This window comes from Amborella trichopoda, chromosome 5 (assembly GCF_054954075.1).
Source record: "Amborella trichopoda isolate Santa Cruz 75 chromosome 5, AtrichopodaSantaCruz75HAP2 v2.0, whole genome shotgun sequence".
NCBI lineage: Eukaryota > Viridiplantae > Streptophyta > Magnoliopsida > Amborellales > Amborellaceae > Amborella > Amborella trichopoda.
The window spans coordinates 474,955-488,597 of record NC_142340.1 but is presented as its reverse complement, the minus strand read 5'-3'; the positions used below and the strand labels follow the sequence as shown (position 1 = coordinate 488,597).

The window sequence follows — 13,643 nt, the reverse complement described above, 5'->3', positions numbered from 1 at the left end:
TTTTATTACTTTGAAGTTCGCACAGCAATAATTTTAAGCAATATTTTTATACACCTAAAGAATAATGCTCTCATGATCAAAAAGGAAAAGAATAATGCTCTCTCTCACTCTCTATCTCTCTCTCTCTTGGCCTTTTGAGATGCTCTGAAATCCAGTAATAGCCCAAATCTTAAATAATCTTCTTCCTATCTGAACAATAAATAGTAGAATTACGAGAACCCAACCCTTCTACGAGGCAGAGATCAAAGATTTTGTAAGGTATGGTAAGAAATAATATGGCATCTAAATCACTAATAAACAACAGCTCTCAAGACTATTCATGAGGAAAACAACATCTTTTACAACTCAATAACAGTTAACAGTTAATTGAACATGCCAAGAATCTCAAGATCCCGACAAGTTCCTGGAAATATAAACGTGCTATTTGGTTATATATATTAAAAATTCCTAGAATGCTCCCAAAAACTCAGGCATTTTCCTGGATTCACCAAAAGAATGGAACATTTTACACAATAATACATAAATATACCATGACATCTGATCAAAACTGGAGTCATCATTTTATCACAGAAAGAACAGTTATGATTAGAGGGAAAATTCCATATTATTGATCCTTCCCTTCGTTTTCCTTTTTCCTTTCTAATCTACTAAGCTGGGGGTTCAAACCAAGAAATCATGAGGAAATACTTCAATATGGAACCCTAAAATTTTGAGGGAATTATGGCGTCCCAAGTTTGAGCAAAGCTGATTCAAACAAAGATGAAAAGGCATCAGATTTGCTCTGGTCATCAGCTCTAACCACTATCTGAGCCTTTGCCGAAGAAGTGTTGATATCACACTTCACAAGGAAGAAGGAAGAGGTGGATTGGGGCTCATCGGCTATCTGAGCAAAGAAGAAGAACCTGAGGTTGGGAGGCTGACCACCCGAAGCTATGCATTGGATGGAGTGGCCTTGCATGTGATGGAGAAGGGCTTGAGGTGTCGTCAAAGAAGCCACACCATGTGGTGTTAAAGAGCAGTCCTGCAATAATGTGCACCAATTTCATGAACCATGACATTAAAAATGATAGGAGTTCTATTACTATATATCATAACTAAACATTGTAAAACAAAAGACAAAAGAAAAAGATAAATTAGCATGTTTTAATTCATTATTTAGGAAGTGGTGGCGTAATTATCCTTCATAGGCCTTCTACCAATCACAGGAAAAGAAAAACATAGGTCTTTTATTCTCGCAAGTCACAAGTAACCACCAAACCAAGAGCCCAAAGACCCAACTTCTTTATCAGAGATTACAATCAGAAATCACAAAGCCATTAATTGGAAAAATATAATCAGTGTGTTTTTTCCAATTTTTATGGGTAAGTTTGGATACAGTACACTCTTTGACGAGATCCACTGCATGGTTATTTGTATAATCACCTGCAAGAGTGTTATTTTTAAAATGCAGTTTGCCCCTTAGTTTCTTCATGATGCCTAAAATTTTATCAATGAAAATTGACGAAGTACACATTTCAGGAGGAACTAGCTTTATCCTATTGTTCCCGAATTTCTACACATTTTAAAATAGTCATTTTTTTGGGGGAAATATCATAAAAATCATCAAACCATCTCAAAAATTCAATGCGGTGATTAGATCAACAATTTTACTAGCAAAATGGTTACTTTATTAAAATCCTTTTATTTGGGTACCTCATCAAGAATTTTATAGAAAAATGCCCAAATTTCTATTGTTGAGTTTGTAACCATCAACAAGTGAGGGTCCTTTGGTAATTTACCAACTTAATTCAGTTGAACCAATGACCTAAATCCTCATGCATTCCCAATCATGAACATTGTTTTTTTCATTAGATAATCTTGTTCCAGGTTTGGAACCCAAAACAAGTGAGGGAATTTGGTAACTTGGTCCCACTTAAGTCGCCCAAGCACCAAAAGATGTGAATTTGGAAACTAGATAAGTAACATTATTCAGGTCATTTGGTTCGAGCAACTTTTGTTGCCAAATTACCAGAGTGCCCTCAATTCTTCAGGATTCCAAACATCGAATAAGGGCAATTTGGGTATTTTCTAATAAAATGGTTGAGGAGGTCCCTAAGTGAAATATTTTTACGAGTCAACTCAAGTTGGTAAATTGATAAATTTAACCACTTACATTGATTTTTTGAGGTGGTTTTACAATTTTACTGATAAATATTTTGGTATTCCAGTAAAGCAAATATCAGAGTACTGAGAGACACTATGAATAAACAAATATATACCATTAGGTAAAATAGAAAGTGCACACTAAATTGCTTTCGACAAAACATAAATAAGTACGCAACAGAAAGTGTGTGAGGAGTGAGAGAGAACCTTTGATAAAGCTGTAGCAAGTTGACCCCATTTCCGCTGAAAATTTGCTGGATCCAGGACAGCTTTACTATTAAGCTTCAAAGGAGGTGGCAAAGCTGCAACAGGTGGACCCAAACCAAGAAGATCATCGATGGCAAAGCCAAACTGTTGAACATTGGATGGTAAAGTAGGGAGACCCATCTCTTGTTGTGAATGGGCAGCATAGTCAGGCGCACTATATGCAGATGAATCATTAGTACTGGGTCCTCTATTTTCTTCTTTCTCAGATGTGCTTAAGAGAAGATCATTATCAGTTGCTTCAAATCTCTGAGATGGAATTCCATTATCCGCAGATTCTACTCCTATTGACAAATTAGCAGTTTCTTCTGAGAACTCAAACGGTCCACGGTGTTCCTTGTCAGTAAACATGTAGGAAGGCTGCAAAACTTGCAGATCTCAAGTTAAAACCATTATGATGGGCTTCAACAAGGCTATCAAAAAACCTACAAGCCTAAAAAGAAAATGATCAAAGTAAAATAAAATCATTAACTAGCAGCACAATGCACACCCACACCGAAGCAACTAGGAAAAAGGGAATTGGAAAGCAAACCCTCTCTCGTTACCAAGCAGAACAGCACCAATAACTCTGCTTGGATTGTTTTCTTCATTCTTTCTGAAGGAACAATGATACTTAAATTTCTGAACTACAGGGGGAATAAATAAAACCCAATATAATTCTATCACCATTATCAAGGTCACATGATGCAGATCATAGTTGCAATATGGAACAAGATCGGATCCACAATCAAAACCCCCATATTAGAGCCAATTGCTATACCTTGAAACAAACACTGGAGTGAGAATACCTATATAAACTGTGTAACTTGTATGAAGAGCAAGATTTCCATGAGCTATATCATTGTGGAGAGTAAGATGCCCATGAGTATTTCTACTGATATTTTATACTCGATAACTAAGACATCACATGCATTACTTGTTTCCAAATCATCTTTTTCCAGGCATGAGGAAACAGGTGCCCTGTACCCATGTCTGACATCGATACATGTAACTGCATCCATTCAACATGGCACAGCATCCTTCTATCTCTATTGCAGCAAAGAATCTCAAATGCAGCTGTAACTTTCTGGGTTTGTTCATCAGTACAACCCATTGCTAGTAAACAAAATTTAAATATACGATCATATTATTAAATGGCGCATCCACATATAGGGAATGAGGAAATTACCTGCTGGTATAAAACAGAGAAACTATTGAACTCATCAAATATACGATCTTTAATTTCACTGCTCTGAGTATCAGCAAATACTGAAACTGCTTGTTTTGGTGGGTTTACAACACGTTCTGCTACAGCAACATCATACTGCAAAAGCCTGTAGTAGAATAAGGCCCGATCATGAACATCCTGCAACAAATCACTTCTTCAAAGAAATTCAACCATCTATCAACTAAGAACTTAATATAACCTCCTACACAGTATAATGGTTTTTGGGTAAAACCACAATTGGCGAAGACATACCTGATGAGAATCTGCCAAACCAGCAGTCAAAGCAGCGCCTAGAGCCTTCTGAGTTTCAGGAGGCCTCTTAAAGAAACATTTTACCACAGCAGTCAGCAAATGCAACCGGACCTAAAACGATGCGATTATTCAGTCAGCAGTGGAAGAAAAAATTGGCACTATGTATATTGGTAAATGGAATCAGCAACAAGAAAATAGACCTTATTATCTTTTTTTTAAGAAATAAATTGATTTCATTGGTATAGAAATGAGAGAGAGGTACAGAAGGCAAGTTAAAAGGGAGCAACGATCCAGGAAGGGATGCCAAAATGCCATCTCAAGGTGGAAAACAGACCTAATTAAAACTTAACATGTCACATTGATAATTATAAGAATCAATCAATATAAATGTGTCCACATGCCTTATCATGAAGGGCCATAGTCCTTGACTAACTGAAGTTACTTCCTGCAAATTCATTTTGATGAGATCCATGGCTTGTGACAGACCATATAATCTCATTGGGGAATATTCGGGACTTACGTTACATATCCAAAATTTCAAGAGCTAGGATAGATCCGAAAGCGAATACCAATCTAGTTTAGGAGTTTCCACTAAGGGTATTTGAGGACCCTTTGACAAAGACTAAGTGCAAATATTAGAGGATCGGTCTTGAAATTTTGTATGGGTAAGTGAATTTCAGATTCATTCTTTTCAATTTAAATTCACATAAATGATTCAATTGTTCATCGTTTTCAATTTTGTATGTAGGTTTTGCGAATTTTTATGATTTTAAATTTTCTCTCTTTTGGATTTTCTCTTACAATTTTTCCCCTTTTTTCAGGATTTCTTATGGGCAACTTGCCCGGCTTGGACATGACTAGGCAAATCCCACCAAGTCGACTCACTCCAGCCCTAAGCCAAGTCCTGGAACAAGTTCAAGTAATCCAACACCACTAAAAACAGTAAGAACTAACTCTGGTATGGAGTACCCCTCACTAGTTAGCATGTCCCCCTGAACGTTTGACTCTCTCAATACATTCTGCAAAGTCAATGGCAGACAGCTGAGTTGGTGCCATACTCCTTAAAACACTATGCAGACACCATAGGCAGGTTTCTGCCCTCTCTTAGCCCTTAAGCATATTGTCCAAATCTCCCTTCAAAACAATTGTATCCCACTTTGGATCTAAATTTCTTAGCCTAATCAGTAGACACCATATTCCAAATCCATCATGTAGGTTTAAGGAGACATGTGAATTCATTAAGAAGTTTGACAATGATAAAGAAACTTCCAAGATGAGATAAGATGGACCCCTGAATACAAAAGGAAATTTATTTCAGCAATTGTTGAGGAACCTTTCAAGACGAATTATCTGAGAACAGAATCTTTGGTACCATTTCCTCAAGAAGACTATTCCATCCCAAGCTCCTTGGTTCTCATAGGCCGACCAAAACGAGCTCATTGCATTTCAAATTTTCAATGTTCTAGAAAGAAAATGTCACCTCTCGTGGGTCCATGGCTACCTATACCCACATCTCGTGGGTTTTCCGTAAACATATTTTACAAGCAAATATAATGTCACCAATTCTCAAAAAAAAAAAAAAATGTGACTATCATGCTAACCATTGGTTTCTTTTGCTTCCAAGCTTCTAAATTAACATTAAACTTACAACAATTATTTGGCGACATCTATTCAAAGAGACAGGTTCATAAATCAGTTGTGCAAATGGTATACATACACACCACCAAACGAATGCATTTATTGGACGGGATGAAAGCTGAAGTCATGAACAAAGAATATAAATGCTATATTTTTTCTGAAAAGAAGAATATAAATGTTATGTTCTTATGCTGAAAATGCATGAAAGCATCTCTATCCATGGTTTTTCTGTAGGAAATTTCGAGTATTTGTGATTGCTTTAAACATCATAATTCTCTAATGACGCTTCAAAATTACAAAACAATACCACTGATAAAATGAGAGACAGGGTTTTACATTTGTATGATGGAGAAACAACTTAAAGGATTCTACAATCTTCTCAATCAATGAGAGACAGGGTTTTACATTTGTATGATAGAGAAACAACTTAAAGGATTCTACAATCTTCTCAATCAGGCCCAACGAAACTACCTCTCAAGCAAAGCACAACAACAGAGATCCTTCAACCAAATAAATTCACATCACATGAGGTGCAATTTATTTATTTATTTGACAAGGCAGGATGCAGCACAAATTGTAAAAACCATGTATATGCCAAACATAGTTACCTCAGCAGAATGCTCTTCATCCCAGTTATCAATCAGACTTTCAAGAGTATAAGGTGCATCAAGCATATCCTGAGAATACTCTCCCAGCATCCATATAAGAGCTGCTTTGCCCTTTGGTTCTTGAATGTTTCTACTACTAATATTACCAACGACAGCAATACAATCATGACTCCATTGAGGGTATTTCCTCAGAAGATCTTTAATGAGGACCTGCAAGTGAGAACCAGGGTGGTCAGTTAAGAGAACATTTTTAGGGGAACTCATTTCCTTTTAGAAGTCAACAATAAAGAAAATGCAGCATTGTCATTTTGTATTTAGTCATGATAAATCTTTCACTATTTAGTGATAGGATACAGAATAATATACTCACCAGAGTTTCTGCAGTCACGTAATCTTTTTCCATCTCCAAAAACTGAAGAAGCCTGTCCACAATGGCATTTACATCATATTGTTGTAATGCAATCTTTCCAACAGCCCGAATTGACTCCCTCGCTATGGCAACATCAACATTAGCGGCATATTCGCTCAATTCCGTCACTGGAATAGAATGAAGAACGTCAGAGAATAATCAAGAATGTAAAACTCATTAAGCACTAAAAGTACTAGTCAAGCCAGTAGAGGGGAAAAGTATCATAACAGTGATAAGTACATACAATCTCATCCATTTGTTAAAATAGTTGTGCAGAAAAATTAGATCAAGACCATACCGATCTCATAGGTGTTGCTCTCATTGGCAACAGCCGTTAACATCTCAAGTTTTAATTTCTTAACATATGATGGTTGGCCATACTGGCAGTAGAAATGTTTGTAGTCCGATGAAAACAGCATGGGGGCTCTCATAACCAAAAGATGGAGGTGGCCGAGAACAGCATAAGATTGTTCAGGACTCCCAGAGCTCACTAAGGTCAGTAAAGGTGCTTTAATTCGCTCATAGACCTTCAAGAAAAAATGAAAAAGAAATTATCTTATCAAATTCGTCGTCAAAGACTGTGGATAGTATAACTAGCAATCATGCAGAGATAGCAGATAGGAGCTGTTATATGTTGATAATAGGAATGAAAAACTACATTATGACACTCTAAAATACAATTCTTAACCTTTAGGCAAAAGTCACCCATCAACAATTTCAAATAGGACATACCAGCAGGCCTAATGCAAACAGATGTTAAGCACTAGATAGAAAACAAGTTCCCTAGATGGCTGGGAAAACAAGTAAATTCTTGAGGAACATACAGGAGAAATCCTATAGCTTTTTGGCTACTAAGTCAAAACTAAAGAAAATAAATGATAATATACAACAAAGAGCATTTGGAGCTGTACCTGTTGATGCACATCCGTCATCAACATGGTCAAATGGAGAAACAACTTGATTGTAGCCAAAACAACAGCGCCATTTGCATGTTGGAGTCTATCCTCAAGAAGATTCATCATATCGAATATCTCATTGTTGTCAGAGGGTATGTATTTAGATACCAAATCAAGTACAAGGCACTGGGCCCATTCACTGAATTCCTTGATCCTACAAAATAAAATTTTGAAGAAAAAGGCCATAAATTGTTTTAAGTGAAGGTAAGTTACATTAAAAAACACTCTTTTACATTTAATGAACAACAAGTGATAAAAAATTTGGAAAAGAAAGAGCCCCCAGTAATTACCCATCCAGAAACACAAAATAAAAATGATGAAAATAGTCTGCCGCAGAGTTATAGAAAGAGCCCCCAGTAATTACCCATCCAGAAAAACAAAATAAAAATGATGACAATAGTCTGCCGCAGAGTTATAGCAGCCCAAATTTCACATTGCATGTGACTCAAAGACAAAAGATGTTCGCAAAGAAGCAAGACCAGGAAGAGATTGCAGATGTCCACCGCCCGGCTCCTATCAATGTTAATATAAGTAGTGGGCGTCCAACCCATTTCTATTTTACCCAACAAGTTTGAACCATATCCAGCAAGTTCAGACTAGATCATCTTTTCCTATGTTACAGACAAAACCCTCAAGGACCCATGGCCCTGTGCAATCAAATAAAGTAGAAATGGCCCAATAAGAAAATACAATGGAAAGTTTAAATACTTTTACCTGGATATTGAGCCTCCAAAAATGGCACAAATATTGAAATAAATTTACTCCAAACACGTAAAATGATAATACACAGATCAGACAATAAATGTACCTGTTTAAAAGGTTATATACAATAGGCTTGCTAAGCAATGTTTCCCTCTCTTTGGAGGCTTCCTCACTCACTTCCATGCTCAAAATCTCTTGTAGCGACGACAAACAATTTGCAACGACCTAGGAAACATAAATGCATGCCTTGTAAATCTATAATTATGTTAACACATGTGCCATGCAAATCTCACTAGCCCTTTAAGCACATCATTTTGCAATTCAAATGGGGAGAATTATTCATATACAAACCAACTAAAATACAATAAAATGTAAATTTTTCTCAAAAACTCCCAAATGAAAAAAAAGCAATATCTTTTCTGATAACTGCTCAAATATGTCAAACTGGCTCCATAAATTGATCACATATGTATATAAAACCCACAATTCACAACTTTTTTTAAGACTTTTAGCATCAAAACCCCATATCCTTACTAAAAGCAGTTATCACAATTTAGGAGAATCAGTAATCGGGCTAAGCCATGCAACCTGTAAATCTCAAGGAGCCATTTTACAGTTCAAATATGAATGTAAATTTAGTTCCTTGATACCTGAAATCATTCAAATACATTAATAGAACAGAGAATATCCTTACTTGAGCATCTGGATCATGAAGCATTAGGGTCTTGAGAGTTGCAGGGAATTCTGATTCGATACACGTAGTTGCAGAGATATGATACAATTTCAAGACTCCAATGGCTGCAACCATTCTCACATAACTACTCGAATCCTTAAGCCCCGACCCCAAAGGCCCTATCAAATACTCGACCAAATTCTTAACCCTAAGAGAACACAGGCTCCTCAGAGCTAGTCCTCTTATCATGGGATCCTCATCTTTACAGTCCCTTTGAAGGAAATTAATGGTGAGAAGAGCCAGATCTGGATTTCCCTTCGCATAGTTACCAACATAAAGATAACACATCTTCTTGAGAACTATATCAGAAGTTGCAGAGCACATCACCATTTCACTGAAGAGAGAAGAGACATCAATCCCTATGGTCATGTAAGATATCACCTTTTTGAAGAGGTCGCGTTTTAGGTCATCAGTTCCTGGAGCTCGGCTCCCTGCTAACTGTCGCAGTTGAAGCTTCAGATCGCTTACTTCTCCTTTTCTGGAACACCATGGTTATAGAGTTAGAGAGAGAGAGAGAGAGTTTTAGATAGATGTAAAAATTGGGGTCCCTGTGTATTCAGGAGGTTGGGATGTTACAGAGGGAGAGGGAGAGAGAGAGAGAGAGAGAGAGAGAGAGAGATTACCCAGATGGTTGTGAAGGAGGGGGGATCTTCTGAGACTGAGCAGGAGGAGCCATTATTGTGGCAGTAGAGGAGAATTGGGGTTCCCCTTCTATGAAATGGCTAAGAATTCATGGGAACCTGCAAAACCACAGCAAATGGAGTTAGAGAGATTAAACACTTAGGAATTTAACGCGTGGTCTATTTTCGATGCAGATGGAGAGTATCAAACCATGGAAGTTGAGAATTTAGGAGTGCCTTTGAATTCATGGCCATCTGCAACTTGTTGCATCAAAATCAGAGAGAGACGAAGGTTTTACGCAGCTTTTAGAGAGGGAGAATTTTTTCATGCGGCTGCACCGCATTTTTACATATGCGGTCCAGAAAAGCATCCAGCTTTAAAGAGTTCCATCTAACAACGATAGAAACTAACGGTCCAAATAATTTTTTACTATAAATATTAGTTTTAAATTTTTAATTTTATTTATTTATTTATATTCATGATCGCCATGTTAGAGATTACATATCTTTAAAAATTAAATCTTAAAATTTATCTCAAAAATAGATTTACCATGAAGCCCGCATTTCTACATATAGGGGCTTGCCTAAATAGAAACTAGGTCCGAAATATAAATAGGAAAATTGTTTCACGCGGGCTTGACCGCATTTCTACATACGCGGTCCATAAAGTGTAAAGCATCCATCTCAAAGATGGATACAAGTATGTATATTCCATCTAAAAATAATGGAAACTAACGGTCCAAATGTTTTCGTACTATAATTATTATTTTTAGCTTTTAAAAGTTATTTATTTTTCATATTCATGATCTCCATGTTAGAGATTATATGTCTTTAAAAATTAAGTCTTAAAATCCATCTTAAAAATAGATTTATTAAGAGGCCTGCATTTCTACATATGTGGGCTTGGCCGCATAGAAACTAGGTCTATGTAAATATATATATTGTAAAAGCACTATAGAAGGATCTAGGTTAAAGAAAATAGATTGGTGACTCGAATCGTTCACACCTATACCCATGTTGGATTAGGAGAATCGATGGATTGGATAGAAAGAATCCGTATAATTGGTAATTTTTGTTTCTTTTTTTTTTAAATAATTCAAGAAAAGATTGTTCCTCTTTTTTTTTTTTGCTTGACTCGATAACGAATCTCAGGATCGGTGAAGAATCAGCCAAACTCTGTGAATAATCGGCGGAATTGGAGGTTTCACGAAAAAATCACGATTCTACTATTTGAAACTACCCGAATCCCGTTTTTTAACCTAATCCAGAGCATCCTGGGCAATTTTCGATCCGGATCGTTTGATTCCGAATTGAACTACCGATTTTTTAAACCTTGGGAGGACTATAAACTTTAACAAGTTTTTTGTACATGCCAAATTATTCAAAAGAATAAGCAAAACAATCACGATTCACAAATGAATTTTAGTCGTCCGATATAAAATCCTGTGATTCAAGACATATCATTAGATGTCCTTAAAGCTCTGTAAAATTATCCTTACACTCAACACAAATAAGGTAAGCACAAGCCATCATTCATTTTTACATCTAACCAACTTGAGTGCAAGTGACTATACAAAATGTGACAATCACATTGTATGTTATCCCTTGAATTATGAAATCATGGGTTTAGGCTTGATTTGAATTGACACACAATAATTTCACTAGGCCTCAAATCAAGACACAATGTGATTGGCATGGGGTCCATTTGATTTAGATCCAAGAATGTGGCATATGCTCCTCATTTTAGTTTGAACAGTAGTTATCATATAACAATTAGGTATGAAATTTGGTTGAGAAAAAATTGCATGGCGATAATTAGTATTTTGGCATCTATTTTATAAGGGTGATAAAATAAGGAAATTTATCATTATAGATCTAAAAGTTTGACTATTTGACATTTTATCAAAGTAAGTTTTATTTAACATTTTAGCTAAGTAAAAATTGATAAATATGTAAGTCCACTTTGATGTGTTATTTGATGGGCTAATTGAAATTTGATCAAAACAGTGATAGACTATAAGAAAATAGATCGCGAAGCATTAGTATTAATGTTAAATGGTTTAAATTTTAGGTGTAGTTTGATAAATTCCTTGTAAAACATGGAGCACTAAGGGATGACAATAGTATTTGAAGGCATGGATCGGTTTTTCCTTTTCATGTGTTGTACAAATCTTCATGATTTTCTTTGAATGAAGACAATTTACTAAGATTTAAGACATTTTTATTTGGAATTCTACTTCAAACTATAAAAATAAGCGTACTAAATGTTTTGAGACATTTATTATTTAGGGAATTTTACTTATGGACCGGACTAAAGGTCCATTATAATAAAATTGTCAAAAAATGGGCCGTTATTGTCAAGAATGACATAATTCTTTTTCTTCTTTTTTTTTTTTTTCTTTTTTATCTTTTACAATTTTTACTTTTGTCCGATATTTGAAACATCGGACCCAAATCTCTTCAAAATACAACTCCTTATGCCTCAGCTTAGGAGCAACATGTGGCCCATCGATCTCTCGCCTCTACTTCCTCCATGGAGGCCACAAACTGTGGCTTGGTGCTTTCCTCTAAAGCAGATGATGCCCTTTCCTCCTCCTCCCTCTTGCTCTCTCTGAGTTTTTCAACAAAACCAACAAGCAAAACCACCATCTCGGCAGCAAGAAAGAGAGAAAAGATCGGCTCTAAAAAATCTATCGCCTATCTTCCTCTTTCCTCTTGCTCTCTTTTGCTTTCTCTCCTCTCTCTTGCTTTCTCTCTCTTATTGTAATGGCGAGTATTTTTGGGTTTTTTCATGACTCTTGGGGCTGTTGCTTTAATTATAGGGATAAGATGTGGTTCAATATTTGAAACATCAAACCGAAGTCAAAATTATCAAAAATAAAATAAAATCGAAGATTTCGTTATTCTTGAAAATGACCGATTATTTTTAGGCAATTCCGTTATAACGAATCTTTAATCCAATCCCTATGTAAATTTTCCTTATATTTATAATTTTTCTATTGTAGTTATTAAATGACCGTAGTTTTTTTTTTTGACAAGAAATTAAATGACGGTAGTTATGCACAAATGCAAGAAAAAGTCTAGGACAGGATTGGCATTTTGGCTTTTACATCCACCATTCAAAGCATATGACTCGTATATGCCTGACCATAAAAATCACGAAACAAATAATTTTTTATGGAAGAAACCTATTAAGATGAGCGTGAGAAAATAAATAAGTCAAAATATTATATGCTCTTCCAGTATTACATTCGCTTCCTCTAAATGATGCTATGTGGAAGTACTTTTACGTTAAATTAAAAATGTAATATGATTTTGATAGAGTAGAATAGCAAACTAAGATTTATATAACTGCTTCCGAATATCATAGATAAAGCTCAAATGATAAAGATGATGTACCTCCAAACTATGTCGAAATATATAGTTTTAGTGCCAAAAACCCTTGGGGTGATATGAAATTTTATTTTTGCCCATAATTATAAAATTCAAAGCATAAAAATTAGTATAGGTCGAGCATATTTATAAGCATTTGTTTTTTTTTAAAATAGACGGACAGGATAATGCATTACAAGACACACTACTTTAATGAATTAAAGTTATTTTTATTTTTTCATATCCATACGCATCGATGTTGAGATGATAAAGGGTTTTCAACCGAAAAACAGTATTGTATGTTAGGTTTTTGAGGTCCACCTGAATTTATATTATAAAGGTGATGGGTTATATAAACTCTTTTTTAAATATCCATTGATGCTAGTTTTTTTAAAAAAAACTCATAAAAAATTAGAAAAATATGTTTTATTAATTAAAAGCAGTCCATAAATAGTTGATCTAGGACTCGAAACTTAAATACTTAATTTTCAAATAGAACAAATTTGAAATTTAAGAAGAAAAACGTCCAAGCCTCTTGGCTTTTGTTTCCATTGGCAATAGGGGTGGAAATGGATCCAACCCGATTCGGGACTCCGACAGTAGACCTGACCTTGGTCCGAGTATGGGTTCAAATTTTAAACTTGAAAGACCTGGTCCGGGTCCAAAACATGGGCCCAAATACATCCACCCCTGATTGAAAATGGCACATTTTGCTATTTATGGGTTGAAGAGGGGCCTTT

The 13,643-nt window shown here is 35.6% G+C and overlaps 1 protein-coding gene across 2 annotated transcripts; it reads right to left on the bottom strand.

The window, feature by feature from the left end:
* Window positions 1-320: 320 nt before the first annotated feature.
* Window positions 321-9,794, bottom strand: LOC18426601 (adaptin family protein). 2 transcript variants are annotated; one of them, XR_016055477.1, is made up of 12 exons: window positions 9,743-9,794; window positions 9,535-9,651; window positions 8,873-9,389; window positions 8,285-8,403; window positions 7,432-7,630; window positions 6,819-7,047; window positions 6,482-6,648; window positions 6,112-6,321; window positions 3,866-3,976; window positions 3,575-3,719; window positions 2,350-2,766; window positions 321-1,021 (listed from the first exon to the last, which is right to left on the bottom strand). XR_016055477.1 is itself a non-coding variant. In XM_006833232.4 (12 exons), exons 2-12 carry the CDS (start codon window positions 9,585-9,587, stop codon window positions 719-721), a joined length of 2,502 nt encoding a protein of 833 aa, XP_006833295.1. In that variant the 5' UTR covers window positions 9,588-9,651; window positions 9,743-9,794; the 3' UTR covers window positions 321-718. The 2 variants fall into 2 exon arrangements, 1 of the variants encoding a protein (XP_006833295.1); XM_006833232.4 differs by having other exon boundaries at window positions 3,575-3,751.
* Between the last annotated feature and the right edge of the window lie 3,849 nt (window positions 9,795-13,643).